The sequence below is a fragment of the Mustelus asterias genome, chromosome 3, assembly GCF_964213995.1.
Source record: "Mustelus asterias chromosome 3, sMusAst1.hap1.1, whole genome shotgun sequence".
Taxonomy (NCBI): domain Eukaryota; kingdom Metazoa; phylum Chordata; class Chondrichthyes; order Carcharhiniformes; family Triakidae; genus Mustelus; species Mustelus asterias.
Window position 1 is genome coordinate 84,255,518 of NC_135803.1, and position 26,507 is coordinate 84,282,024.

The following is a 26,507-nucleotide window of genomic DNA, read 5'->3' on the forward strand; positions in this document are numbered from 1 at the left end:
TTATCTGTTTCATTAATGTCTTTTGGAAATGTGCTGTTCCTACTTGGTCTGGCCAACGTGTGACTCCAGATTCATAGCAATGTGGTTGCCTCTTAACTGACTTCTGAAGTGACCCATCAAGCCATTCGAGGACATTTAGGGATGGACACCAAATGCTGGCCTTGCTAGTGAACCCCATAATCCCATGAAAGAATAAAGAAAAATATTCTTCATCAAGAACAAGTACTCTGCTGGCCTCTGCACACAAACTCCGGGAAATCAGGTAAGCATAACTGCAGGACGCAGGATGCATTCAGGTCAGAAAGATAATGCCAAGACAGGTGGCCTGAATGTGTGCCAAGCAATTACGTATTAAGATAATATCATAAAAACCAAAATCATCTGGCAATTTTGATGACCGTCTAGTCTTCAATGATAGGCTAGTCATCCTGAGAGCAATGCAAGACGACATTCTGTGACAACCCTATTGTGATAATTTGGGTATTACCTAGTGCAGAGCACTGCACAGTAAGTATGGTGACCAGGAATTTTGAAAGTCATGGAAGAATTCATTTTGATATGCCATGCTTGTTCAGTCAATAGCCAAGAACCAATAAACCTTTGCGACCATCAATATTTGCATCCGGACTTCGACATAGACTAGAAATGGATCTGTTTAATTAAAGAGGAAAAATCTACTTCATAGTCATTGAAAATCGGCAGCTTCATACCACAAGCTGTGGTAAAAGCTTGAAACACATTACTCTACACATGGTATTTCAGATGTGGTCGTCTTCGACATTTGTCCACAGCTTTTGAATGAACATTTCTGATAATTTGCAGTGAAATACACCAAACTAATCTTTTTGGTCAAAAAGAATGAAGTCATACTTGGTTGCATTGAAGACCATCTGTGGAGATGCCGGCGTTGGACTGGGGTAAACACAGTAAGAGTTTTAACAACACCAGGGTAAAGTCCAACAGGTTTATTTGGTAGCAAATACAGGGATTTGCAGGGATGGTGCAGGAGGGAGGGTTTCAGATACCTGGACAATTGGGGCTCTTTCTGGGTAGGTGGGACCTCTACAAACAGGATGGTCTCCACCTGAACCAGAGGGGTACCAATATCTTGTGGGGTGGGGGCGGGGGGGGAATTTCCTAATGCTCTTCGGGAGGGTTTAAACTAATTCAGCAGGGGGGTGGGTACCTGAATTGTAGCTCCGGTGTACAGGAGGTTGAGAGTAGTGAGGTCATGGATGAGGTTTCAGGGTCGCAGGAGTGTACTGGCAGGCAGGAAGGTGGTTTGAAGTGTGTATACTTCAACGCCAGGAGCATCCGGAATAAGGTGGGCGAGCTTGCAGCATGGGTTGGTACCTGGGATTTCGATGTTGTGGCCATCTCGGAGACATGGATAGAGCAGGGACAGGAATGGTTGTTGCAGGTTCCAGGGTTTAGATGTTTCAGTAAGTGCAGGGAAAGTGGTAAAAGAGGGGGAGGTGTGGCATTGTTAGTCAAGGACAGTATTACGGTGGCAGAAAGGACATTTGATGAGTACTCGTCTACTGAGGTAGTTGGGCTGAGGTTAGAAACAGGAAAGGAGAGGTCACCCTGACCTCCGAAAAGTTCCAGAGATGTAGAGGAAAGGATTGCAAAGATGATTCTGGATAGAAGCGAAAGTAACAGGGTAGTTGTTATGGGGGACTTTACAAATATTAACTGGAAAAGCTATAGTTCGAGTACTTTAGAGGGGTCAGTTTTTGTCCAATGTGTGCAGGAAGGCTTCCTGACACAGTATGTAGATAGACCAACAAGCGGCGAGGCCACATTGGATTTGGTGCTGGGTAATGAACCAGGCCAGGTGTTAGATTTGGAGGTAGGTGAGCACTTTGGTGATAGTGACCACAATTCGATTACGTTTACCTTAGCGATGGAAAGGGATAGGTATATACCGAAGGGCAAGAGTTATAGCTGGGGGAAAGGAAATTATGATGCGATTAGGCGAGATTTAGGTGGCATAGGTTGGGGAAGGAAACTGCAGGGGATGGGCACAATTGTAATGTGGAACTTGTTCAAGGAACAGCTACTACGCGTCCTCGATAAATATGTACCTGTCAGGCAGGGAGGAAGCAGTCGTGTGAGGGAACTGTGGTTTACTAAAGTGGTTGAATCTCTTGTGAAGAGGAAGGAGTCTTATGTTAAGATGAGACGTGAAGGCTCAGTTAGGGCGCTTGAGAGTTACAAGTTAGCCAGGAAGGACCTAAAGAAAGAGTTAAGAAGAGCCAAGAGGGGACATGAGAAGTCTTTGGCAGGTAGGATCAAGGAAAACCCTAAAGCTTTCTATAGGTATGTCAGGAGTAAATGAATGATTAGGGCCAGTCAAGGACAGTAGTGGGAAGTTGTGCGTGGGGTCTGAAGAGATAGGAGAGGCACTAAATGAATATTTTTCGTCGGTATTCACACTGGAGAGGGACAGTGTTGTCGAGGGGAGTACTGAGATGCAGGCTGTTGGACTGGATGGGATTGATGTTCATAAGGAGGAGGTGTTAGCAATTCTGGAAAGTGTAAAAATAGATAAGTCCCCTGGGCCAGATGGGATTTATCCGAGGATTCTCTGGGAGGCTAGAGAGGAGATTGCAGAGCCTTTGGCTTTGATCTTTGGGTCATCATTGTCTACAGGAACAGTGCCAGAAGACTGGAGGATAGCAAATGTTGTCCCCTTGTTCAAGAAGGGGAGTAGGAAGACCCCTGGTAATTATAGACCGGTGAGCCTTACTTCTGTTGTGGGCAAAGTATTGGAAAGGATTATAAGAGATAGGATTTGTAATCACCTAGAAAGGAATAATTTGATTAGGGATAGTCAGCACGGTTTTGTGAAGGGTAGGTCATGCCCCACAAACCTTATTGAGTTCTTTGAGAAGGTGACCAAAGAGGTGGATGAGGGTAAAGCGGCTGATGTGGTGTATATGGATTTCAGCAAAGCGTTTGATAAGGTTCCCCATGGTAAGCTTTTGCAGAAAATACGGACACATGGGATTGAGGGTGATTTAGTGGTTTGGATCAGGAATTGGCTAGCTGTAAGAAAACAGAGGGTGGTAGTTGATGGGAAATATTCATCCTGGAGTTCAGTTACTAGTGGTGTACCCCAAGGATCTGTTTTGGGGCCACTGCTGTTTGTCATTTTTATAAATGATCTGCATGAGGGCGTAGAAGGATGGATTACTAAATTTGCGGATGACATTAAAGTTGGTGGAGTTGTAGACAGTGCGGAGGGAAGTGGCAGGTTACAGAGGGACATAGATAAGCTGCAGAGCTGGGCTGAGAGGTAGCAAATGGAGTTTAATGCGGAAAAGTGTGAGGTGATTCACTTTGGAAGGAGTAACAGGAATACAGAGTACTGGGCTAATGGTAAGATGCTTGGTAGTGTGGATGAACAGAGGGATCTGGGTGTCCATGTGCATAGATCCCTGAAAGTTGGCACCCAGGTTGATAGGGTTGTTAAGAAGGCATACGGTGTGTTAGCTTTTATTGGTAGAGGGATTGAGTTTCGGAGCCATGAGATCATGCTGCAACTGTACAAAACTCTGGTGCGGCCGCATTTGGAGTATTGCGTACAGTTCTGGTCGCCGCATTATAGGAAAGATGTGGAAGCATTGGAAAGGGTGCAGAGGAGATTTACCAGGATGTTGCCTGGTATGGTGGGAAGATCGTATGAGGAAAGGCTGAGGGACTTGAGGTTGTTTTCATTAGAGAGAAGAAGGTTAAGAAGTGACTTAATAGAGGCTTATAAGATGATCAGAGGATTAGATAGGGTGGATAGTGAGAGCCTTTTTCCTCGGATGGTGATGGCTAACACGAGGGGACATAGCTTTAAATTGAGGGGTGAGAGATATAGGACAGATGTTCGAGGTAGGTTCTTTACTCAGAGAGTAGTAAGAGCATGGAATGCCCTGCCTGCAGCAGTAGTGGACTCGTCAACGTTGAGAGCGTTCAAGTGGTTATTGGATAAACATATGGATGATATTGGAATAGTGTAGATTAGAGGGGCTTTAGATTGGTTTCACTGGTCGGCGCAACATCGAGGGCCGAAGGGCCTGTACTGCGCTGTAATGTTCTATGTTCTAATGCCATTAGCTTTCAGAGCGCTGCTGCTTCATCAGATGGAGTGGATATCTGCTTTCGGAGCAGTGCTCCGAAAGCTAATGGCATTTGCTACCAAATAAGCCTGTTGGACTTTAACCTGGTGTTGTTAAAACTCTTACTGTGTAGAAGACCATCTGCCATAGGTTAAGTGGGTGAACAAAAATATTGATGTATCTGTAATGTTAAAACCCTGTCTATACTATTACTGTTTCCTAATCTCCTTGTCATTGTCAAATTTGGGAATATGATTATCTCTTATAATAATTACACCTTTAAATATACATTTGTGGCTGCAGCATAGGTCCTTATGGCACACCACTAGTCACTTCCTTCCAATTCTATACATTCACTTTATCTTTGCTCTGTCTTCTACAGCATAACCAATGTCCTAACTTGATCAATAATTGGCATTTTATTCCATGAACATCAATGTTAGTTAACAACCTCTGATGTGGAACCTTTTGCAATGTTTTCTGGATGTCCAAATAAACAACATCCATGGATATTCCTCTGTCTACTTCAGTTAATTCTTTGAACAAGTCAGTTAAGTTGGTTAGATAGACTTAGCCATTACAAGGAACAAAGAAAAGTACAGCACAGGAACAGACCCTTCAGCTCTCCAAGCTTGTGCCGATCATGATGCCTGCCTAAACTAAAACCGTATGCACTTACGGAGTCTGTATCCTTCCATTCCCATCCTATTCATGTATTCATCTCGTTGCCTCTTAAATGCCGCTACGGCACCTACTACCTTCCCGGGCAATGCGTTCCAGACATTCACTACCCTCGGTGTAAAGAAAACTTACCTCGTACATCTCCTCTAAACTTTTCCCCATGCACCTTAAACCTATGTCCCCTGGTACTTGACTTTTCTACCCAACAAAGAGCATGTGACTATCCGCACTGTCCATGTCATTCATAATCATGTAAACCTCTATCCGGTCTCCCATCAACCTCCGTCATTCCAGTGAGAACAAGCCGAGTTTATCCAACCTGTGACTTTTAAGGCGCACCTGGCCAAATACACGAATAGGATGGGAATGGAGGGATGAGGTCCCCGGAAGGGTAGGGGTTTTAGTTCAGTCAGGCAGCATGGTTTGTGCAGGCTTGGAGGGCCGAAGAGCCTGTTACTGTGCTGTAATTTTCTTTGTTCTTTATTCACCCTCTCCTCATAGCTAATACGCTCCAGACCGGGCAACATCCTGGTAAACCTCTTCTGTACCCTCTTCAAAGCATCCACATCCTTCTGGTAGTGTGGCAACCAGAATTGTAATATTCTAAATGAGGCCTAATTAAGTACAGCTGCAGCGTGGCCTGCAAAGTTTTATATTCAATGCCCCAACCGATGGAAGGCAAGCATGCTGGATGCCTTCTTGACTACCTTATCCACCTGCGTTGCCACTTTGTGATCAGCGGACATGTACACCCAGATCTCTCTGCCTGTCAATACTCCTAAGGGTTCTACCATTTACTGTGTAATTCCTACATGCATTGGACCTTCCAAAATGCATTAACTCAGATTTGTCCGAATTAAACTCCATCTGCCATTTCCCTGCTCAAGTCTCCAACCCCCGGTCTATATCTTGTTGTATCCTCTGACAATCCTCTTCACTGTCCGCAACTCCACCAATTTTTGTGTCGTCTGCGAACTTACTAATCAGACCAGTTACATTTTCCTTCAAATCATTTATATATACTATGAACAACAAAGGTCCTCGAACTGATCCCTGTGGAACACTGCTAGTCACAGCCTTCCATTCAGAAAAGCACCCCTCTACTGCTACCCTCTGGCTTCTATGACCAACGGTAAGAAGTCTCAAAACACCAGGTTAAAGTCCAACAGGTTTATTTGGCAGCAAATTCCATAAGCTTTCGGAGCACTGCTCCTTCGTCAGATGGAGTGGAAATGTGCTCTCAAACAGTGCAAACAGACAAAATCAAGTTGATTTTTCAACGGCGGCACGGTAGCACAGTGGTTAGCACTGCTGCTTCACAGCTCCAGGGTCCTGGGTTCGATTCCCGGCTCGGGTCACTGTCTGTGTGGAGTTTGCACATTCTCCTCGTGTCTGCGTGGGTTTCCTCCGGGTGCTCCGGTTTCCTCCCACAGTCCAAAGATGTGCGGGTTAGGTTGATTGGCCAGGTTAAAAAAAAAAATTGCCCCTTAGAGTCCAGGGATGCATAGGTTGGAGGGATTAGCGGGTAAATATGTGGGGGTAGGGCCTGGGTGGGATTGTGGTCGGTGCAGACTCGATGGGCCGAATGGCCTCCTTCTGCACTGTAGGGTTTCTATGATTTCACCCCAGTCCAACGCCGGCATCTCCACATCATGACTTCTATGACCAAGCCAGTTCTGTATCCATCTTGCCAACTCTCCGCTGATTCTGTGTGACTTCACCTTTCGTACCAGTCGACCATGGGGTTCCTTGTCAAGGCTTTACTGAAGTCCATGTATACAACATCTGCTGCCTTCCCTCATCTATCATCTTCGTCACTTCCTCGAAAAACACGATCAAGTTAGTGAGGCACGACCTCCCCTTCACAAAACCATGTTGTCTATCACTAATAAGTCCATTTGTTCCAAATGTGAGTAAATCCTGTCCCTTAGAATCTTTTCCAATATTTTCCCTGCCACTGACGTAAGGCTCACCGGCCTATAATTTCCTGGATTATCCCTGCTGCCCTTCTTAAACAGTGGAACAACATTGGCTATCCTCCTGTCTTCTGGAACTTCACCTGTCACCAATGAGGATACAAAGATTTCTGTCAGAGGCCCCAGCAATTTCCACCCAGTCCCTCTCTTTGGTGAATACTGAGACAAAGTATTAATTTAGTATCTCGCCCATTTCCTCTGGTTCAATGCATAGATTCCCTCCGTTATCCTTGAGTGGACCAACCCTTTCGCTGGCTACCCTCTTGCTCTTTACATACGTATAAAATGCCTTAGGATTTTCCTTAATCCTGTTTGCCAAGGACTTTTCATGACCCCTTTTAGCCCTCCTAACTCCTTCCTTGAGTTCCTTCTGACGTTCTTTATATTCTTCAAGGGCTTCATCAGCCTTAAGCCTTTTAGACCGTACAAATGCTTCCTTTTCCTTTTTCATAGAATCATAGAAACCCTACAGCACAGAAAGAGGCCATTCGGCCCATCGAGTCTGCACCGACCACAATCCCACCCAGGCCCTATCCCCATACCCCTACATATTTTACCCACTAATCCTTCTAACCTACGCATCTCAGGACACTAAGGGCAATTTTAGCATGGCCAATCAACCTAACCCGCACATCTTTGGACTGTGGGAGGAAACCGGAGCACCCGGAGGAAACCCACGCAGACACGAGGAGAACCTTTTGACAAGGTTCATAATATCCCTCGTTATACAGTGTTCCCGATACTTGCCACACTTATCCTTCATCCTCACAGGTCCATGCCATTGCTGAATTCCAAACAACTGACATTTGAAAGACTCCCACATGTCGGATGTTGATTTACCCTTAAACAGCCTCCCCCCAATCTACACTTTCCAGATCCTGCATCATGTTGTGGTAATTAATCTTCCCCTACAAATCTATGTTGGTGCTCTGTTTCTATAAATGGTAGCAGTTTCAAATTCCATCTTTGTGCTTGACTTCCTAACAGTTGATGCTGTACACACAGTACCCACTACCTCCACCCGTGTGTTCTACATTAGCGTTGGAGTTTGTTGTGCTGTCATATTCTTGGTGGCGATAATACTGGCTGTTCTGCACCTGCACAGCATGAAAAGAGTGGAACTTGATGATAGGTGAGTGGCTTTTAGTTTAATCCACGATCTCAAGGCATGGATTACAAGGAATATTTCCATTTTTAAATGTAAATAGGATTTAATTTGGGAGACAAATCTCATTCATAATGTACTTAATGGTCTCGTTAATGGATTTGTATTTCCAAACAGCACTGTTTTTGCTCTCTCTGGGATTTGATGTCATTTTAAGTAGGCTTCTCATTACTTTATTTTTTTTCTGTTGCTTGTTCATTGTCCCTTTAATCGCAGTGTAGGTTAACTGAGTGTGACTTTCCTAAAATTGTGGATTTTATTAGTGTCTTCAATAACATAAATAACTATTGACAAATCTAATTTTCCAGTCACAGTTAGACCCATATTAACCAGATGTTCTGCTGCAATTACTCGGCTGCAATGTTTGCGAATAATCTACTTGAAGAATATAATTTTAATTAGAGTATTTGGTGCATTGTCATTCAAATTTAAAAGACCCTCTCTCCATTTCTTTCAAAAAGAAGCGAACGTTATCGTCTTTACTGTCAAATAAAGTAATAGGTATAGTCTGCACACGACATTTAAATTAGATTATAGCCTTAAATATAATTTTAAAGTAATTCTTTCTGTTGTGCCCCAATTTGACATTTATAAGTAATTGGTGAACAATTCACCAAAACGCTCTGAGGGAAGATTTGCAAGATCCCTTATTAACTCCTAAACTTTATCTCTTGATCTTAGTGAAACGAAAATTAGGAGAGTGATTTCTGTTTAAAGTACCTCTGATTTCAAACCTATTTCTAGAACATAGAACAGTACAGCACAGTACTATTGGCGGTACGGTAGCACAGTGGTTAGCACTGCTGCTTCACAGCTCCAGAGACCTGGGTTCGATTCCCGGCTTGGGTCACTGTCTGTGTGGAGTTTGCACATTCTCCTCGTGTTTGCGTGGGTTTCCTCCGGGTGCTCCGGTTTCCTCCCACAGTCCAAAGATGTGCGGGTTAGGTTGATTGGCCATGCTAAAATTGCCCTTAGTGTCTTGGAATGCGTAGGTTAAAGGGATTAGTGGGTAAAATATATGGGAGTAGGCACTGGGTGGGATTGTGGTCGGTGCAGACTCGATGGGCCGAATGGCCTCTTTCTGTGCTGTAGGGTTTCTATGATTTCTATGATTACAGGCCCTTCGGCCCTCGATGTTGTGCCAAGCTTTGTCCGAAACCAAGATTGGAGGATAGCGAATGTGGTCCCGTTATTTAAGAAGGGTAGCAGGGATAACCCAGGAAATTATAGGCCGGTGAGCTTGACGTCCGTGGTAGGGAAGTTGTTGGAGAGGATTCTTAGAGACAGGATGTATGTGCATTTAGAACGGAACAATCTCATTAGTGACAGACAGCATGGTTTTGTAAGAGGGAGGTCGTGCCTTACAAATATGGTGGAGTTTTTTGAGGAAGTGACAAAAACGGTTGATGAAGGAAGGGCCGTGGATGTCGTCTATATGGATTTCAGTAAGGCATTTGACAAAGTCCCACATGGCAGGTTGGTTAAGAAGGTTAAGGCTCATGGGATACAAGGAGAAGTGGCTAGATGGATGGAGAACTGGCTTGGCCATAGGAGACAGAGGGTAGTGGTCGAAGGGTCTTTTTCCGGCTGGAGATCTGTGACCAGTGGTGTTCCGCAGGGCTGTGTACTGGGACCTCTGCTATTTGTGATATATATAAATGATTTGGAAGAAGGTGTAACTGGTGTCATCCGCAAACTTGCTGATTACACGAAGATGGCTGGACTTGCGGATAGCGAAGAGCATTGTCGGGCAATACAGCAGGATATAGATAGGCTGGAAAATTGGGCGGAGAGGTGGCAGATGGAGTTTAATCCGGATAAATGCGAAGTGATGCATTTTGGAAGAAATAATGTAGGGAGGAGTTATACAACAAATGGCAGAGTCATCAGGAGTATAGAAACACAGAGGGACCTAGGTGTGCAAGTCCACAAATCCTTGAAGGTGGCAACACAGGTGGAGAAAGTGGTGAAGAAGGCATATGGTATGCTTGCCTTTATAGGACGGGGTATAGAGTATAAAAGCTGGAGTCTGATGATGCAGCTGTATAGAACGCTGGTTAGGCCACATTTGGAGTACTGCGTCCAGTTCTGGTCGCCGCACTATCAGAAGGACGTGGAGGCTTTGGAGAGAGTGCAGAGAAGGTTTATCAGGATGTTGCCTGGTATGGAGGGTCTTAGCTATGAGGAGAGATTGGGTAAACTGGGGTTGTTCTCCCTGGAAAGACGGAGAATGAGGGGAGATCTAATAGAGGTGTACAAGATTATGAAGGGGATAGATAGGGTGAACGGTGGGAAGCTTTTTCCCAGGTCGGAGGTGACGATCACGAGGGGTCACGGGCTCAAGCTGAGAGGGGCGAAGTATAACTCAGATATCAGAGGGACGTTTTTTACACAGAGGGTGGTGGGGGCCTGGAATGCGCTGCCAAGGAGGGTGGTGGAGGCAGGCACATTGACATCGTTTAAGACTTACCTGGATAGTCACATGAGCAGCCTGGGAATGGAGGGATACAAACGATTGGTCTAGTTGGACCAAGGAGCGGCACAGGCTTGGAGGGCCGAAGGGCCTGTTTCCTGTGCTGTACTGGTCTTTGTTCTTTGTTCTATCAAGCTTATCCCACTCTCTATCATTTTGGTGTGCTCCATGTGCCTATCCAATAATCGCTTGAAAGTTCCTAAAGTGTCCGACTCCACTATCACAGCAGGCAGTCCATTCCACACCCCAACCACTCTCTGAGTAAAGAACCTACCTCGGACATCCCTCCTATGTCTCCCACCATGAACCTTATAGTTATGCCCCCTAAAACAGCTACATTCACCTGAGGAAATAGTCTCTGAACGTCCACTCTATCTATCCCCCTTATCTTATAAACCTCTATTAAGTCGCCCCTCATCCTCCTCCGCTCCAAAGAGAAAAGCCCCAGCTCCCTCAACCTTTCTTCATAAGACCTACCCTCCAAACCAGGCAGCATCCGGTAAATCTCCTCTGCACTCTCTCCAATGCTTCCACATCCTTCTTATAGTGAGGTGACCAGAACTGCACACAATCTTCCAAATGTTCTGTACAGTTGCAGCATAACCCCACGGCTCTTAAACTCAAACCCCCTGTTAATAAACCTTCTTCACGGCTCTATCCACTTGAGTGGCAACCTTCAGAGATCTGTGGATATGAACCCCAAGATCTCTCTGTTCCTCCACGTTCCTCAGAACCCTGCCGTTAACCCTGTAATCCGCATTCAAATTTGTCCTACCAAAATGAATCACCTCGCACTTATCAGTGTTAAACTCCATCTGCCATTTTTCGGCCCAGCTCTGCATCCTATCAATGTCTCTTTGCAGCCAACAACAGCCCTCCACCTCATCCACTACTCCACCAATCTTGGTGTCATAAGCAAATTTACTGACCCACCCTTCAGCCCCCTCCTCCAAGTCATTGATAAAAATCACAAATAGCAGAGGACCCAGCACTGATCCTTGTGGTACACCGCTGGTAACTGGTCTCCAGTCTGAAAATTTTCCATCCACCACCACCCTCTGTCTTCTATGAGATAGTAAGAGTTATGAGATATGATGTGGAAATGCCGGCGTTGGACTGGGGCAAACACAGTAAGAAGTTTAACAACACCAGGTTAAAGTCCAACAGGTTTATTTGGTAGCAAAAGCCACAAGCTTTCATAGAATTTCATAGAACCCCTACAGTGCAGAAAGAGGCCATTTGGCCCATCGAGTCTGCACCGACCACAATCCCACCCAGGCCCTACCTCCTTATCATAGAATCATAGAAACCCTACAGTGCAGAAGGAGGCCATTCGGCCCATCGAGTCTGCACCGACCACAATCCCACCCAGGCCCTACCCCCACATATTTACCTCTAATCCCTCTAACCTACGCATCCCAGGACTCTAAGGGGCAATTTTTAACCTGGCCAATCAACCTAACCCGCACATCTTTGGACTGTGGGAGGAAACCGGAGCACCCGGAGGAAACCCACGCAGACACGAGGAGAATGTGCAAACTCCACACAGACAGTGACCCGAGCCGGGAATCGAACCCGGGACCCTGGAGCTGTGAAGCAGCAGTGCTAACCACTGTGCTACCGTGCCGCTTATCTCTACATATTTATCCGCTAATCCCTCTAACCTACGCATCTCAGGACACTAAAGGACAATTTTACCATGGTCAATCAACCTAACCCGCACATCTTTGGATTGTGGGAGGAAACCGGAGCAAACCCACGCAGACACGAAGAGAATGTGCAAACTCCACACAGACAGTGACCCTAGCCGGGAATCGAACCCAGGTCCCTGGAGCTATGAAGCAGCAGTGCTAACCACCGTGCTACCGTGCCACCCATATATAGTTTGTGTCTTTATATGCCCTGTTTGTGAACAGAATTCCCACTCACCTGAAGAAGGAGCTTAAGGCTCCGAAAGCTTGTGGCTTTTGCTACCAAATAAACCTGTTGGACTTTAATCTGGTGTTGTTAAACTTCTTTCTATGAGATAGCCAGTTATTTATCCAATCGGCCAAATTTCCCTCTATCCCACACCTCCTTACTTTCTTCATGAGCCAACCATGGGGAACCTTATCAAACGCCTTACTAAAATCCATGTATATGACATCAACTGCACTACCTTCATCTACACACTTAGTTACCTCCTCAAAGAATTCAGTCAAATTTGTGAGGCAAGACTTACCCTTCACGAATCCGTGCTGACTATCACGGATTAAGCTGCATCTTTCCAAATGGTCATAAATCCTATCCCTCAGGACCTTTTCCATTTACTTACCGACCACCGAAGTAAGACTAAATTATTTCTCATCTTTAATTCTTCTAAAATCAAATTAAATTTATGTTCTAATAGATATTACCCTTAAAGCCACCTCATGGAGGCTTGCCATTTCAGTTTTGTTTTGTAAAATTTGGAGGGCTGCAGCCAATAATGCCTGTTCAGTGGATGTTGATACTCTAGACAAGCCTGGTAGCTAGTCTGGGGTTACCTAACCACGAATTAATAAACCACTGGCTTTCTTTGTCGCATACTTGGCGAGAAATGGTTTTAATCTTTATGGAGCAGTGATGAATTGTTCTACCTAAAACTCATTTCTATAAGAAAGGGAAAGATTTGCACGTCTTTGGGGAAAAACGGTGTGGTAACTAGTGAAGTGCTCCTTCACAAGACCAACATAGATAAGAACATAAGAACATAAGAAATAGGAGCAGGAGTAGGCCATCTGGCCCTTCGAGCCTGCCCCGCCATTCAACAAGATCATGGCTGATCTGAAGCGAATCAGATCCACTTACCTGCCTGCTCCCCATAACCCTTAATTCCCTTATCGATCAGGAATCCATCCATCCGCGCTTTAAACATATTCAGCGAGGTAGCCTCCACCACTTCAATGGGCAGAGAATTCCAGAGATTCACTACCCTCTGAGAGAAGTTGTTCCCCCTCAACTCTGTTCTGAACCGGCCCCCCCCTTATTTTGAGGCTGTGCCCTCTAGTTCTGGTTTCCCTTCTAAGTGGAAAGAATCTCTCCACCTCTACCCTATCCAGCCCCTTCATTATCTTATATGTCTTTATAAGATCACCCCTCATCCTTCTAAACTCCAACGAGTACAGACCCAATCTGTTTAATCTCTCCTCATAAGCTACACCCCTCATCTCCAGTATCAACCTGGTGAACCTTCTCTGCACTCCCTCCAAGGCCAATATATCCTTTCGCAAATAAGGGGACCAAAACTGCACACACTACTCCAGTTGCGGCCTCACCAGTGCCTTGTACAGTTGCAGCAAGACCTCCCTGCTTTTATATTCTATCCCCCTCGCGATAAAGGCCAACATTCCATTCGCCTTCTTGATCACCTGCTGCACCTGCAGACTGAGTTTTTGCGATTCGTGCACAAGGACCCCCAGGTCCCTCTGCACAGTCGCACGATGTAATTTTCCTCCATTTAAATAATATTCCAATTTACTATTATTTCTTCCAAAGTGGATAACCTCACATTTGCTAACGTTATATTCCATCTGCCAGATCCTCGCCCACTCACTCAGCCTATCCAAATCTCTCTGCAGACTTTCCGCGTCCTCCACGCAATTCGCTTTCCCACTCACCTTCGTGTCATCAGCAAACTTGAATACCCTAGATTCAGTCCCCTCCTCCAGGATAAATATAAATATAAACAGGCTGAATGGCCACTTTATGTGCTGTAACCATTCTATAATTCTAATTTGCTGTTTAACTTGTTAAAATATGAATGAAATAATAAAAATTGCAAATGGAAATACAGTATATGTATTGTAATGAGCTTTGTCTTATGTGTTGTCAGTATGAGTGAAAGTGGAAGCTCTCAAGGCCTGTCGCAACCCTCTACGCAGACCACCCAGTATTTGAGAGCTGATACACCCAACAATGCAACGCCCGTCACTAGTAAGATTTCCTTCATTTGAATCATTAGAGACTGTATACCTGTTTTTACGATTGCGGGCAAGGCTAATTGTAGAGTTAAATATTAATCGTGTTTTGGAATATAAGTTTATCTTTCTGCATTCCTATTGGTAAAACAAAAAATTGCATAGTTAAATAGTACAAGATAAAACTTTTCCCAAATGAACATAATGTGAATTATCTGAGCGCTCTATGCTTTTCCATATCTAATCGTAACTTTGTTGTATAAATTTGCTTATTTGTCTGTTTGAAATGGAGAACAAGATCTGAAGATTTTTTGTGCTAGGTTCACGATACTTAAATATATTTATTTAATATTTTTCAAGATGTTTAGACTTTGATCTGGGTAAGATGGAGGGTGGGATTTTCTGACCCCCCCCACCCCCGGTGTGTTTTCCAATGTTTACGCCATACTGCCAGGGATCCCACCAGGCAAAACAGGGAGATGCTGGCCAGAGTGTTAGTTGCCAGAATGTTCTATTAAAGCAATGTGCATTGTCTGTAAATCTTGAGGGAGATTGTAACACTGATTAAGAGGAAGAGAGAGTTGTATGAAATGTACAGGCAGCAAGGAACAGATCAGATGCTCGAGGAGTATAAAAAGTGCAAGAAGCTACTTAAGAGGGGAATCAGGAGGGTTAAAAGAAGACATGAGGTTGCTTTGGCAGACAGAGTGAAGGAAAATCCAAAGAGCTTCTATAGGTATGTTAGGAGCAAAAGGATAGTGAGGGATAAAATTGGTCCTCTTGAAGACCAGAGTGGTAGACTGTGTATGGAACCAAAAGAGATGGGGGAGATACTAAATGGTTTTTTTGCATCCGTATTTACTGAGGAAACGGGCATGGAGTCTACGGAAATAGGGCAAACTGGTAGGGAGGCCATGGAACCTTTACAGATTAAAGGGGAGGAGGTGCTCGCTGTCTTGAGGCAAATCAGAGTGGATAAATCCCCAGGACCGGACAGGGTATTCCCACGGACCTTGAGGGAAGCTAGTGTTGAACTTGCAGGGGCCCTGGCAGACATATTTAAAATGTCAGTATTCACGGGGGAGGTGCCGGATGATTGGAGGGTGGCTCATGTTGTTCCGTTGTTTAAAAAAGGTTCCAAAAGAAATCCGGGAAATTATAGGCCAGTAAGTTTGATGTTGGTGGTGGGCGAGTTATTGGAAGGTGTGATACGGGATAGGATCTACAAATATTTGGATAGACAGGGACTTATTAGGGAGAGTCAACATGGCTTTGTGCGTGGTAGGTCATGTTTGACCAATCTATTAGAGTTTTTCGAGGAGGTTACCAGGAAAGTGGATGAAGGGAAGGCGGTGGATGTTGTCTACCTGGATTTCAGCAAGGCCTTTGACAAGGTCCCTCATGGGAGGTTAGTTAGGAAGGTACAGTCGCTAGATATACATGGGGAGGTAGTAAATTGGATTAGACACTGGCTCAATGGAAGAAGCCAGAGAGTGGTTGTGCAGGATTGCTTCTCTGAGTGGAGGCCTGTGACTCGTGGTGTGCCGCAGGGATCGGTGTTGGGTCCATTATTGTTTGTCATCTGTATCAATGATCTGGATGATAATGTGGTAAATTGGATCAGCAAGTTTGCTGATGATACAAAGATTGGAGGTGTAGTGGACAGTGAGGAAGGTTTTCAAAGCTTGCAGAGGGATTTGGACAAATAGAAAAATGGGCTGAAAAATGGCAAATGGAATTTAACGCAGACAAGTGTGAGATATTGCACATTGGAAGGACAAACCAAAGTAGAACGTACAGGGTAAATGGTAGGACTCTGAAGAGTGCAGTTGAACAGAGGGATCTGGGAATACAGGTACAGAATTCCCTAAAAGTGACGTCACAGGTGGATAGGGTCGTAAAGAGTGCCTTTGGTACATTGGCCTTTATAAATCGGAGTGTCGAGTATAGAAGTTGGAGTGTTATGGTAAGGTTATACAAGATGTGGAGATGCCGGCGTTGGACTGGGGTAAACACAGTAAGAAGTTTAACAACACCAGGTTAAAGTCCAACAGGTTTATTTGGTAGCAAAAGCCACACAAGCTTTCGAAGCTCTAAGCCCCTTCTTCAGGTGAGTGGGAATTCTGTTCACAAACAGAGCTTATAAAGACACAGACTCAATTTACATGAATAATGGTTGGAATGCGAATACTTACAACTAATCAAGTCTTTAAGAAACAAAACAATGGGAGTGGAGAGAGCATCAAGACAGGCTAAAAAGATGTGTATTGTCTCCAGACAAGACAGCCAGTGAAACTCTGCAGGTCCACGCAACTGTGGGAGTTACAAATAGTGTGACATGAACCCAATATCCCGGTTGAGGCCATCCTCGTGTGTGCGGAACTTGGCTATCAGTTTCTGCTCAGCGACTCTGCACTGTCGTGTGTCGCGAAGGCCGCCTTGGAGAACGCTTCCCCGAATATCAGAGGCCGAATGCCCGTGACCGCTGAAGTGCTCCCCAACAGGAAGAGAACAGTCTTGCCTGGTGATTGTCGAGCGGTGTTCATTCATCCGTTGTCGCAGCGTCTGCATAGTTTCCCCAATGTACCATGCCTCGGGACATCCTTTCTTACAGCGTATCAGGTAGACAACGTTGGCCGAGTTGCAAGAGTATGTACCGTGTACCTGGTGGATGGTGTTCTCACGTGAGATGATGGCATCTGTGTCGATGATCCGGCACGTCTTGCAGAGGTTGCTGTGGCAGGGTTGTGTGGTGTCTTGGTCACTGTTCTCCTGAAGGCTGGGTAGTTTGCTGCGGACAATGGTCTGTTTGAGGTTGTGCGGTTGTTTGAAGGCAAGAAGTGGGGGTGTGGGGATGGCCTTGGCGAGATGTTCGTCTTCATCAATGACATGTTGAAGGCTCCGGAGGAGATGCCGTAGCTTCTCCGCTCCGGGGAAGTACTGGACAACGAAGGGTACTCTGTCCACTGTGTCCCGTGTTTGTCTTCTGAGGAGGTCGGTGCGGTTTTTCGCTGTGGCGCGTTGGAACTGTTGATCAATGAGTCTAGCGCCATATCCTGTTCTTATGAGGGCATCTTTCAGCGTCTGGAGGTGTCTGTTGCGATCCTCCTCATCCGAGCAGATCCTGTGTATACGGAGGGCTTGTCCGTAGGGGATGGCTTCTTTAACGTGTTTAGGGTGGAAGCTGGAGAAGTGGAGCATCGTGAGGTTATCCGTGGGCTTGCGGTACAGTGAGGTGCTGAGGTGACCGTCCTTAATGGAGATGCGCGTGTCCAAGAATGCAACCGATTCCGGAGAGTAGTCTATGGTGAGCCTGATGGTGGGATGGAACTTGTTGATGTCATCATAGAGTTGTTTCAGTGATTGTTCACCATGAGTCCAAAGGAAGAAAATGTCATCGATGTATCTAGTGTATAGCATCGGTTGAAGGTCCCGTGCAGTGAAGAAGTCTTGTTCGAACCTGTGCATGAAGATGTTGGCATATTGAGGTGCAAATTTGGTCCCCATGGCTGTTCCGTGTGTCTGGATGAAGAACTGGTTGTTGAAGGTGAAGATATTGTGGTCCAGGATGAAGCGGATGAGATGTAAAATTGCATCTGGAAACTGGCAGTTGTTGGCGCTGAGCACTGAGGCCGTTGCAGCAATGCCATCGTCATGGGGGATGCTGGTGTAGAGTGCCGAGACATCCATTGTGACGAGGAGCGCTCCTGGTTCAACTGCTCCATGTGTGCCGAGTTTCTGTAGGAAGTCCGTCGTGTCGCGACAAAAGCTGGGGGTTCTTTGTACAATGGGTTTCAGGATGCCCTCGACATAGCCGGAGAGGTTCTCGCACAGGGTCCCATTGCCCGATACGATGGGACGGCCGGGTGTGTTTGCCTTGTGTATCTTCGGGAGGCAGTAGAGATCTCCAACGCGGGGAGTACGTGGGATGAGAGCACGGAGGGTGTTCTGAAGGTCCGGATCAAAGGTCTTGATCAGAGTGTTGAGTTGACGGGTGTGTTCTTTGGTCGGATCTGCAGGTAACTGTCTGTAGTGTTCCTCGTTGTTCCGCAGTGCATCCGAAGAGGAAAGAGTCGAATTGGACTCCTCCGGAAGGTCGCTGCCCTCGACTTGACATGTATGCCCAAGCCGTCAGGAGGTGCGTCAACACCAAATTCATCAGCCGCACTCACAAGACAGCCCCGAACATCACCCAAGCACAACGTAACGCCATCCACGCTCTCAAGACCAACCGCAACATTGTCATCAAACCAGCAGACAAAGGAGGGGCCATCGTCATACTGAACAGAACGGATTACTGCAAAGAAGTGTACCGACAACTCAACAACGAGGAACACTACAGACAGTTACCTGCAGATCCGACCAAAGAACACACCCGTCAACTCAACACTCTGATCAAGACCTTTGATCCGGACCTTCAGAACACCCTCCGTGCTCTCATCCCACGTACTCCCCGCGTTGGAGATCTCTACTGCCTCCCGAAGATACACAAGGCAAACACACCCGGCCGTCCCATCGTATCGGGCAATGGGACCCTGTGCGAGAACCTCTCCGGCTATGTCGAGGGCATCCTGAAACCCATTGTACAAAGAACCCCCAGCTTTTGTCGCGACACGACGGACTTCCTACAGAAACTCGGCACACATGGAGCAGTTGAACCAGGAGCGCTCCTCGTCACAATGGATGTCTCGGCACTCTACACCAGCATCCCCCATGACGATGGCATTGCTGCAACGGCCTCAGTGCTCAGCGCCAACAACTGCCAGTTTCCAGATGCAATTTTACATCTCATCCGCTTCATCCTGGACCACAATATCTTCACCTTCAACAACCAGTTCTTCATCCAGACACACGGAGCAGCCATGGGGACCAAATTTGCACCTCAATATGCCAACATCTTCATGCACAGGTTCGAACAAGACTTCTTCACTGCACGGGACCTTCAACCGATGCTATACACTAGATACATCGATGACATTTTCTTCCTTTGGACTCATGGTGAACAATCACTGAAACAACTCTGTGATGACATCAACAAGTTCCACCCCACCATCAGGCTCACCATAGACTACTCTCCGGAATCGGTTGCATTCTTGGACACACGCATCTCCATTAAGGACGGTCACCTCAGCACCTCACTGTACCGCAAGCCCACGGATAACCTCACGATGCTCCACTTCTCCAGCTTCCACCCTAAACACGTTAAAGAAGCCATCCCCTACGGACAAGCCCTCCGTAAACACAGGATCTGCTCGGATGAGGAGGATCGCAACAGACACCTCCAGATGCTGAAAGATGCCCTCATAAGAACAGGATATGGCGCTAGACTCATTGATCAACAGTTCCAACGCGCCACAGCGAAAAACCGCACCGACCTCCTCAGAAGACAAACACGGGACACAGTGGACAGAGTACCCTTCGTTGTCCAGTACTTCCCCGGAGCGGAGAAGCTGCGGCATCTCCTCCGGAGCCTTCAACATGTCATTGATGAAGACGAACATCTCGCCAAGGCCATCCCCACACCCCCACTTCTTGCCTTCAAACAACCGCACAACCTCAAACAGACCATTGTCCGCAGCAAACTACCCAGCCTTCAGGAGAACAGTGACCAAGACACCACACAACCCTGCCACAGCAACCTCTGCAAGACGTGCCGGATCATCAACACAGATGCCATCATCTCACGTGAGAACACCATCCACCAGGTACACGGTACATACTCTTGCAACTCAGCCAACGTTGTCTACCTGATACGCTGCAAGAAAGGATGTCCCGAGGCATGGTACATTGGGGAAACTATGCAGACGCTGCGACAACGGATGAATGAACACCGCTCGACAATCACCAGGCAAGACTGTTCTCTTCCTGTTGGGGAGCACTTCAGCGGTCACGGGCATTCGGCCTCTGATATTCGGGTAAGCGTTCTCCAAGGCGGCCTTCGCGACACACGACAGCGCAGAGTCGCTGAGCAGAAACTGATAGCCAAGTTCCGCACACACGAGGATGGCCTCAACCGGGATATTGGGTTCATGTCACACTATTTGTAACTCCCACAGTTGCGTGGACCTGCAGAGTTTCACTGGCTGTCTTGTCTGGAGACAATACACATCTTTTTAGCCTGTCTTGATGCTCTCTCCACTCCCATTGTTTTGTTTCTTAAAGACTTGATTAGTTGTAAGTATTCGCATTCCAACCATTATTCATGTAAATTGAGTCTGTGTCTTTATAAGCTCTGTTTGTGAACAGAATTCCCACTCACCTGAAGAAGGGGCTTAGAGCTTCGAAAGCTTGTGTGGCTTTTGCTACCAAATAAACCTGTTGGACTTTAACCTGGTGTTGTTAAACTTCTTACAAGGTTATACAAGGCATTGGTGAGGCCGAATTTGGAGTATTGTGTACAGTTTTGGTCACCTAGTTACAGGAAGGATGTAAATAAGGTTGAAAGAGTGCAGAGAAGGTTCACAAGGATGTTGCCGGGACTTGAGAAGCTGAGTTACAGAGAGAGATTGAATAGGTTGGGACTTTATTCCCTGGAGCGTAGAAGATTGAGGGGAGATTTGATAGAGGTGTATAAGATTTTGATGGGTATAGATAGAGTGAATGCAAGCAGGCTTTTTCCGCTGAGGCTAGGGGAGAAAAAAACCAGAGGGCATGGGTTAAGGGTGAAAGGAGAGAAGTTTAAAGGGAATATTAGGGGGGGCTTCTTCACGCAGAGAGTGGTGGAAGTGTGGAATGAGCTGCCGGATAAAGTGGTAAATGCGGGGTCACTTTTAACATTTAAGAAAAACTTGGACGGGTTCATGGATGAGAGGGGTGTGGAGGGATATGGTCCAAGTGCAGGTCAGTGGGACTAGGCAAAAAATGGTTCGGCACAGACAAGAAGGGCCAAAAGGCCTGTTTCTGAGCTGTCATTTTCTATGGTTCTATGGTTCTAATAATAAAAATTTAGGGATTTCCATCTCTGGCTAATGCTGGAACCTTTTTATATCCTTTCATGGGATGGGGCTGTTGCTGACTAGGCCAGCATTTACTGTCCATCCCTAATTGACCTTGAGGAGGTGGTGATGAGCCGTCTTCATGAACTGCTGCAGTCAATGTGCTGTAGGTGGACCCACAGTGCTGTTAAGGAAGGAGATCCGGGATTTTGACCCAGCGACAGTAAAGGAGCGGTGGTATATTTGCATATCAGGCTGGTGAGTGGCTTGGAGGGGAACCTGCAGATGGTGATGTTGCCATGTATCTGATGCTCTTTTCTTTTTAATTGAAAGAGCCTTGGTGAGTTGCTGCAGTGCATCTTGTAGATGGTTCATACTGCTGCCAGTGCTCGCGAGTGTGGAGGGAGTGAAGGTGGGGATATCCCTAAACAAGCCTCGCTTCTCCAAGTGGAAATAGATGCTCCTTCAGAATTTTCTCCAATAGTTTCCTGACCACTGATGTGAGACTCACTGGTCTGTAGTCCCCTGGCTTATCTCTACAATCCTTTCAGTTCTCTGGCACCTCCACCATGGCTGGAGAGGAATTAAAAATTTGGGTCAGAGCCCCAATCTCCTCCCTTGCCTGACAGCAGCCTGGGACACAGTTCACTCAGACCTGGAGATTTGTCCATTTCTAAGCCTGCCAACAGTTCCAATACCTTGTCCTTCCCTATGTCAATTGGCTCAAGAACCTTGCATTCTCTCTCCCTGAGTTCCATGCTTTTATCCACATTCTCTTGGGTGAAGACGGATATATATTTATTTTTAATTTCATTATTTCCACCGTTTAATTTGTCCACCTTTTAAAAATCTCGCTTTCCATCTTTTTCCCCCTCTACGGTCTCCCCTCCACCAACTTGATTGGGTCATCTGTTACATGTCATAGGTTTCCTTTGACACTCTGCTTATCTTAGTTCTGTAAGAAGTCTCACAATACCAGGTTAAAGTCCAACAGGTTTATTTGGTAGCAAACTCCACTAGCTTTCGGAGCGTTTGCTGCTCCTTCGTCAGGTGAGTGGGAGTTCTATTGACAAACAGGGCATATAAAGACACGCACTCAATTTACAAATTATTTTGCTACCAAATAAACCTGTTGGACTTTAACCTGGTGTTGTGAGACTTCTTACTGTGTTTACCCCAGTCCAACGGCGGCATCTCCACATCATATCTTGTTCTGCCATTTACACATTCTGATCTCTTAATGGGCCACTATCAGCACCCTTCGCGGCCATGATCATCACTATTTACATTCCCTTTGTAATTTTGTGCATGACACCTATGTCAATTCTCTCTCCTCTTCCTCCTCACACCACCACCACCACACAACCCGGACCCTAACAGTGTAAATATCATCCTATCTTCTATAATCTTCAGCTCTGATGAAGGGTCATTCAAGCTCAAAACGTTGGCTCTTTTCTCTCTCCACAGATGCTGTCAGACCTGCTGAGGTTTTCCAGCAATTTCTGTTTTTGTCTTCCTCTACTGTACCATTGCTAGTTTGATTTTTCCAATTGATATTTAAAGTCAACCAAGATTACAGTTGTACCTTGATTGCATGCATCTCTAATTTCTTGTCTAATACCGTCCTTTACATCTCCATTACTGTTTGGGGGCCTATAGATAACTCCTAACCATGTTTTCTGCCCCTTGTAATTGTAATTATACTGGATAAATGGGATGCTATGTTATATTAACAGAGTGTAAGTCAAAGTAAATTGATGTTTATATAAGACATTGTGGAGATGTAGTCTCGTATGTTGTGTAGGGTTCTAGACAGTTCATTGTTAGAAAACCCTTTAAACAGACCAATCTAATTGAAATTTTCCTGATTATGGAAAGAAATGGCAGAATGTTCATTTTTTAATTAATCACACAACATTGTGATTATAAGGTCAATAGATTTGCAGAGTAAACTGCCAGAGAAGTCATTAATATTATGCTGTAATTTGATTTTGAGGCATTTTGTTATTCGAGAGAAAATAGAGGCATACTGTGGGATCTTTGTGGAAGTTCTGTTTTATTAGATTAGTAGATTCTCCTTGATTTTACCCTTGATATGGGCGGCACAGCGGTTACCACTGCTGCCTCAGCGCCAGGGTACCGGATTCGATACCCAGCTTGGGTCACTCTCTGTGCAGGGTCTACACGTTCTCCCCGTATCAGCATGGCTTTCTTCCGGGTGCTCTTCTTCTTCCCCACTGTATTGTTCCCTCTTTTAAAAAAATGCATATGCTCTACATATTGCACTTAATCTTCTTAATTTGCTTCAAATGGTTACCGAAAAACAGCATGATGAAAATTTATTTTCTGCTTACTGAGATCGATTTGAATCAAAATGCAAGCCTCTTCTGCTCTGTAATTAAGGCCAGTGTAGTAATGGAGAATCCAGACGACCACCAGTTAATAATCAACCATGAACTATTTATTTATTTACAAGCAAGATACAGGCCATACTCTTTCAATTTTCAAGTCGAAAAACTGAGGACAAAAGCCCGCACTCTTTTAGGCCATGTGTGCACCTGTCCTATTGGATGAATTGGTCACATGGTCCAAACAGAGTTCATCCCTTAAAAGGATCTTACTCCAAAAGAACCCATGTCCCCAGAACATTAGCCTGGTTTCTTGATTATAGCTTAATGACATCACTAACCTCTGACCTCCAAGTCAGAAAAAACATATGTTTTCATGTGTCTCTGTGTATGATGCAGAAACAGCAATATAAGTTTAATATGCAGCAACATTACTGCAACATATTGTTGAACTCTAAAATGATCTCTTCATCATGCTCTTTAATTCGCTGCCACTCTTTGTCTTCCATTTTGATGTTGAAAACTCTTGCCGACACTTCTTATTTTCTATCTCACTATCCTATCTGTCCTGGCTTCTCTTGTCTATTCTCTCCCTTTCGTGCTTCTCTGTGGCTTTCTTGTGTTCCCTGATTGATGTAGTCAACTATGTAACTACCATTTCTTTTTGGATCTTTGGACCACAGGAAGATGAGACATCATAAAACTTGGTTAAATATGTATTGGGAAATCCTAATTGTAGAAATGTTGCAATACAGGCATTTGAGTGAGAAAAAATATGGAGTTGAGATTTATTCCATTTGGATGCTAGTGCACAATTGTTAACGGAGACCCTTGCTCCAGTTAATTAATAAACACAAAACTTTATCTTTAAACCAAATCACACCTTTATTAGGAAAATGTAGCAAGACTTTAAATACCAATGACTGCTACAAGACTGACTCTCTTGCACTGTATTACAATTAAATGCTTCTATTCGCCTACAAATCTACTATAACAAGTATATAAACATAAATTTTAACTATTTATACTTAGCTAATGGACTTGTAGGTGTTTCATTATTCACTTATGCTGCTTAGCCATGGAGAGGGGTCGGACTTTATCAAGTCTACAGCTTGAAGTTCTTCTAGAACATAGAACAGTACAGCACAGAACAGGCCCTTCGGCCCACGATGTTGTGCCGAGCTTTATCTGAAACCAAGATCAAGCTATCCCACTCCCTATCATCCTGGTGTGCTCCATGTGCCTATCCAATAACCGCTTAAATGTTCCTAAAGTGTCTGACTCCACTATCACTGCAGGCAGTACATTCCACACTTCTGTTCTTCTCTTCTTGATTCTGTTTTTCAAAACGCTAATATTTATTCCTTTGAGACTGGCTAAAACACATGCAGTTTCACACGTATGCATATCATCCAAAGTGGTTTATCGTAGCTGCCTGACCTTAGGGCAGTGTCCTAAGCCTGTTTAACAATTAAAATCGGACATGTGGCTCCATTTCTATTTGTTCTGTCTATTAGATTGATTAGAATGACTTTATTATCATAGATGTGTTGTTACAGCTTTCCCCTTGAAAACAACCATCATCTGGTATCCTTTTGACTTTATCACCCGTCGTAAAACCAAAGCCATTTGTTGCCGGTAAACAAAGCAGCCCATATACTCAGCCTGAAGTTTAAAGTTAAACATATTTCCCACCAGGTCACAGTAGTGTCCTGTTCTTTGCTTGGCCATTTTTGTATTAAACAATAGCGAGCTGGCTATAGCACAGAAGCAGGCTGTTTAATTACATTTATTCTGATCCACTAGTGTGAACTATTACTCAAATGTAACTATATTATTAAATGCTCATAGGATCCTTACAAATGGACACATTTTCATGAATCTCTTAGCTGTATTACATTCATAAATTACTAATTGAGTAGGAAATAGTGTCTCAAAAAGCTCAATGTGATCTGTATTGTTATGCTTTGCGTTTCTAAAACCATCTCCATCATTTTAGTTGTGCGGCATAAGATCATAAGTAGAATTAGACCCCACTCGGCCCATCGAGTCTGCTCCACCATTCAATCATAGCTGATATTTTTCTCATCCCCATTCTCCTGCCTTTTCCCCATAACCCCTGATCCTCTTATTAATCAAGAACCTATCTATCTCTTTCTTAAAGACACTCAATGACCTGGCCTCCACAGCCTTCTGCAGCAAAGAGTTCCACAGATTCACCACTCTCTGGCTGAAGGTGCATGTTACAATTCTAAATAATTGTATATACAAATTAGGAGCAGAAGAAGGCCATACAACGTAGGGGAGCATAGACCATTGAGTCTGTTCCGCCAAATCATGACTGATTTGGTCATCCTCAACTCCACTTTCTGGCCTTATCGCCTAACCCTTGATTCCCTTACTGATTAAAAATCTGTCTATTTCAGTCTTGAATAGACTTAGCAACCCAACCTCTACAGCCCTCTGCAGTAAGAATTCCACAGATTTACTACCCTCTGAGAGAAGAAATTTCTCCTCTTCTGGGAATGAAGCTGGACAGGTGTCTGATGTGTTGGTAGGGGAACATTTTGGTGATAGTGACTACAACATGGTTCAATTCAAATTTGTTATGGACAAAGAAATAGACATGTTGCAGAATAAGATTTTGGATTGAGGCAGAATAGATTTTAACAAAATAAGGCAGAATCTGGTCAAGGTAGACTGGAATGAGTTATGGGAAAATCCACAGAAGAGCAGTTGTGGGGGTGGGGTGGGGGGGGGGGGGCGGTGGCGGCGGTGTTCAAAGATGAAATGGGGATGGTACAGGCCCAACATAACAAATCCAGTGAACCATGGATGACCAGAGACATTCAGGATACAATGAGAAGGAAAAGAGAGGT

General features: G+C 45.0%; 1 protein-coding gene across 5 annotated transcripts in view; it reads left to right on the forward strand.

Moving 5' to 3' along the window:
- The window catches only part of ryk (receptor like tyrosine kinase), a 434,764-nt gene that overhangs the window by 142,860 nt on the left and 265,397 nt on the right, over positions 1-26,507 (forward strand). For all 5 annotated transcript variants that reach the window (XR_013497447.1, XR_013497448.1, XR_013497449.1 and 2 more), the window contains exons 6-7: positions 7,757-7,901; positions 14,261-14,361. Coding sequence is in view for 2 of the 5 variants with exons in the window: in XM_078209276.1 (XP_078065402.1) it covers positions 7,757-7,901; positions 14,261-14,361 (246 nt within the window). In the remaining 3 variants the exon portion in view is untranslated. The remainder of the gene's footprint in view (positions 1-7,756; positions 7,902-14,260; positions 14,362-26,507) is intronic.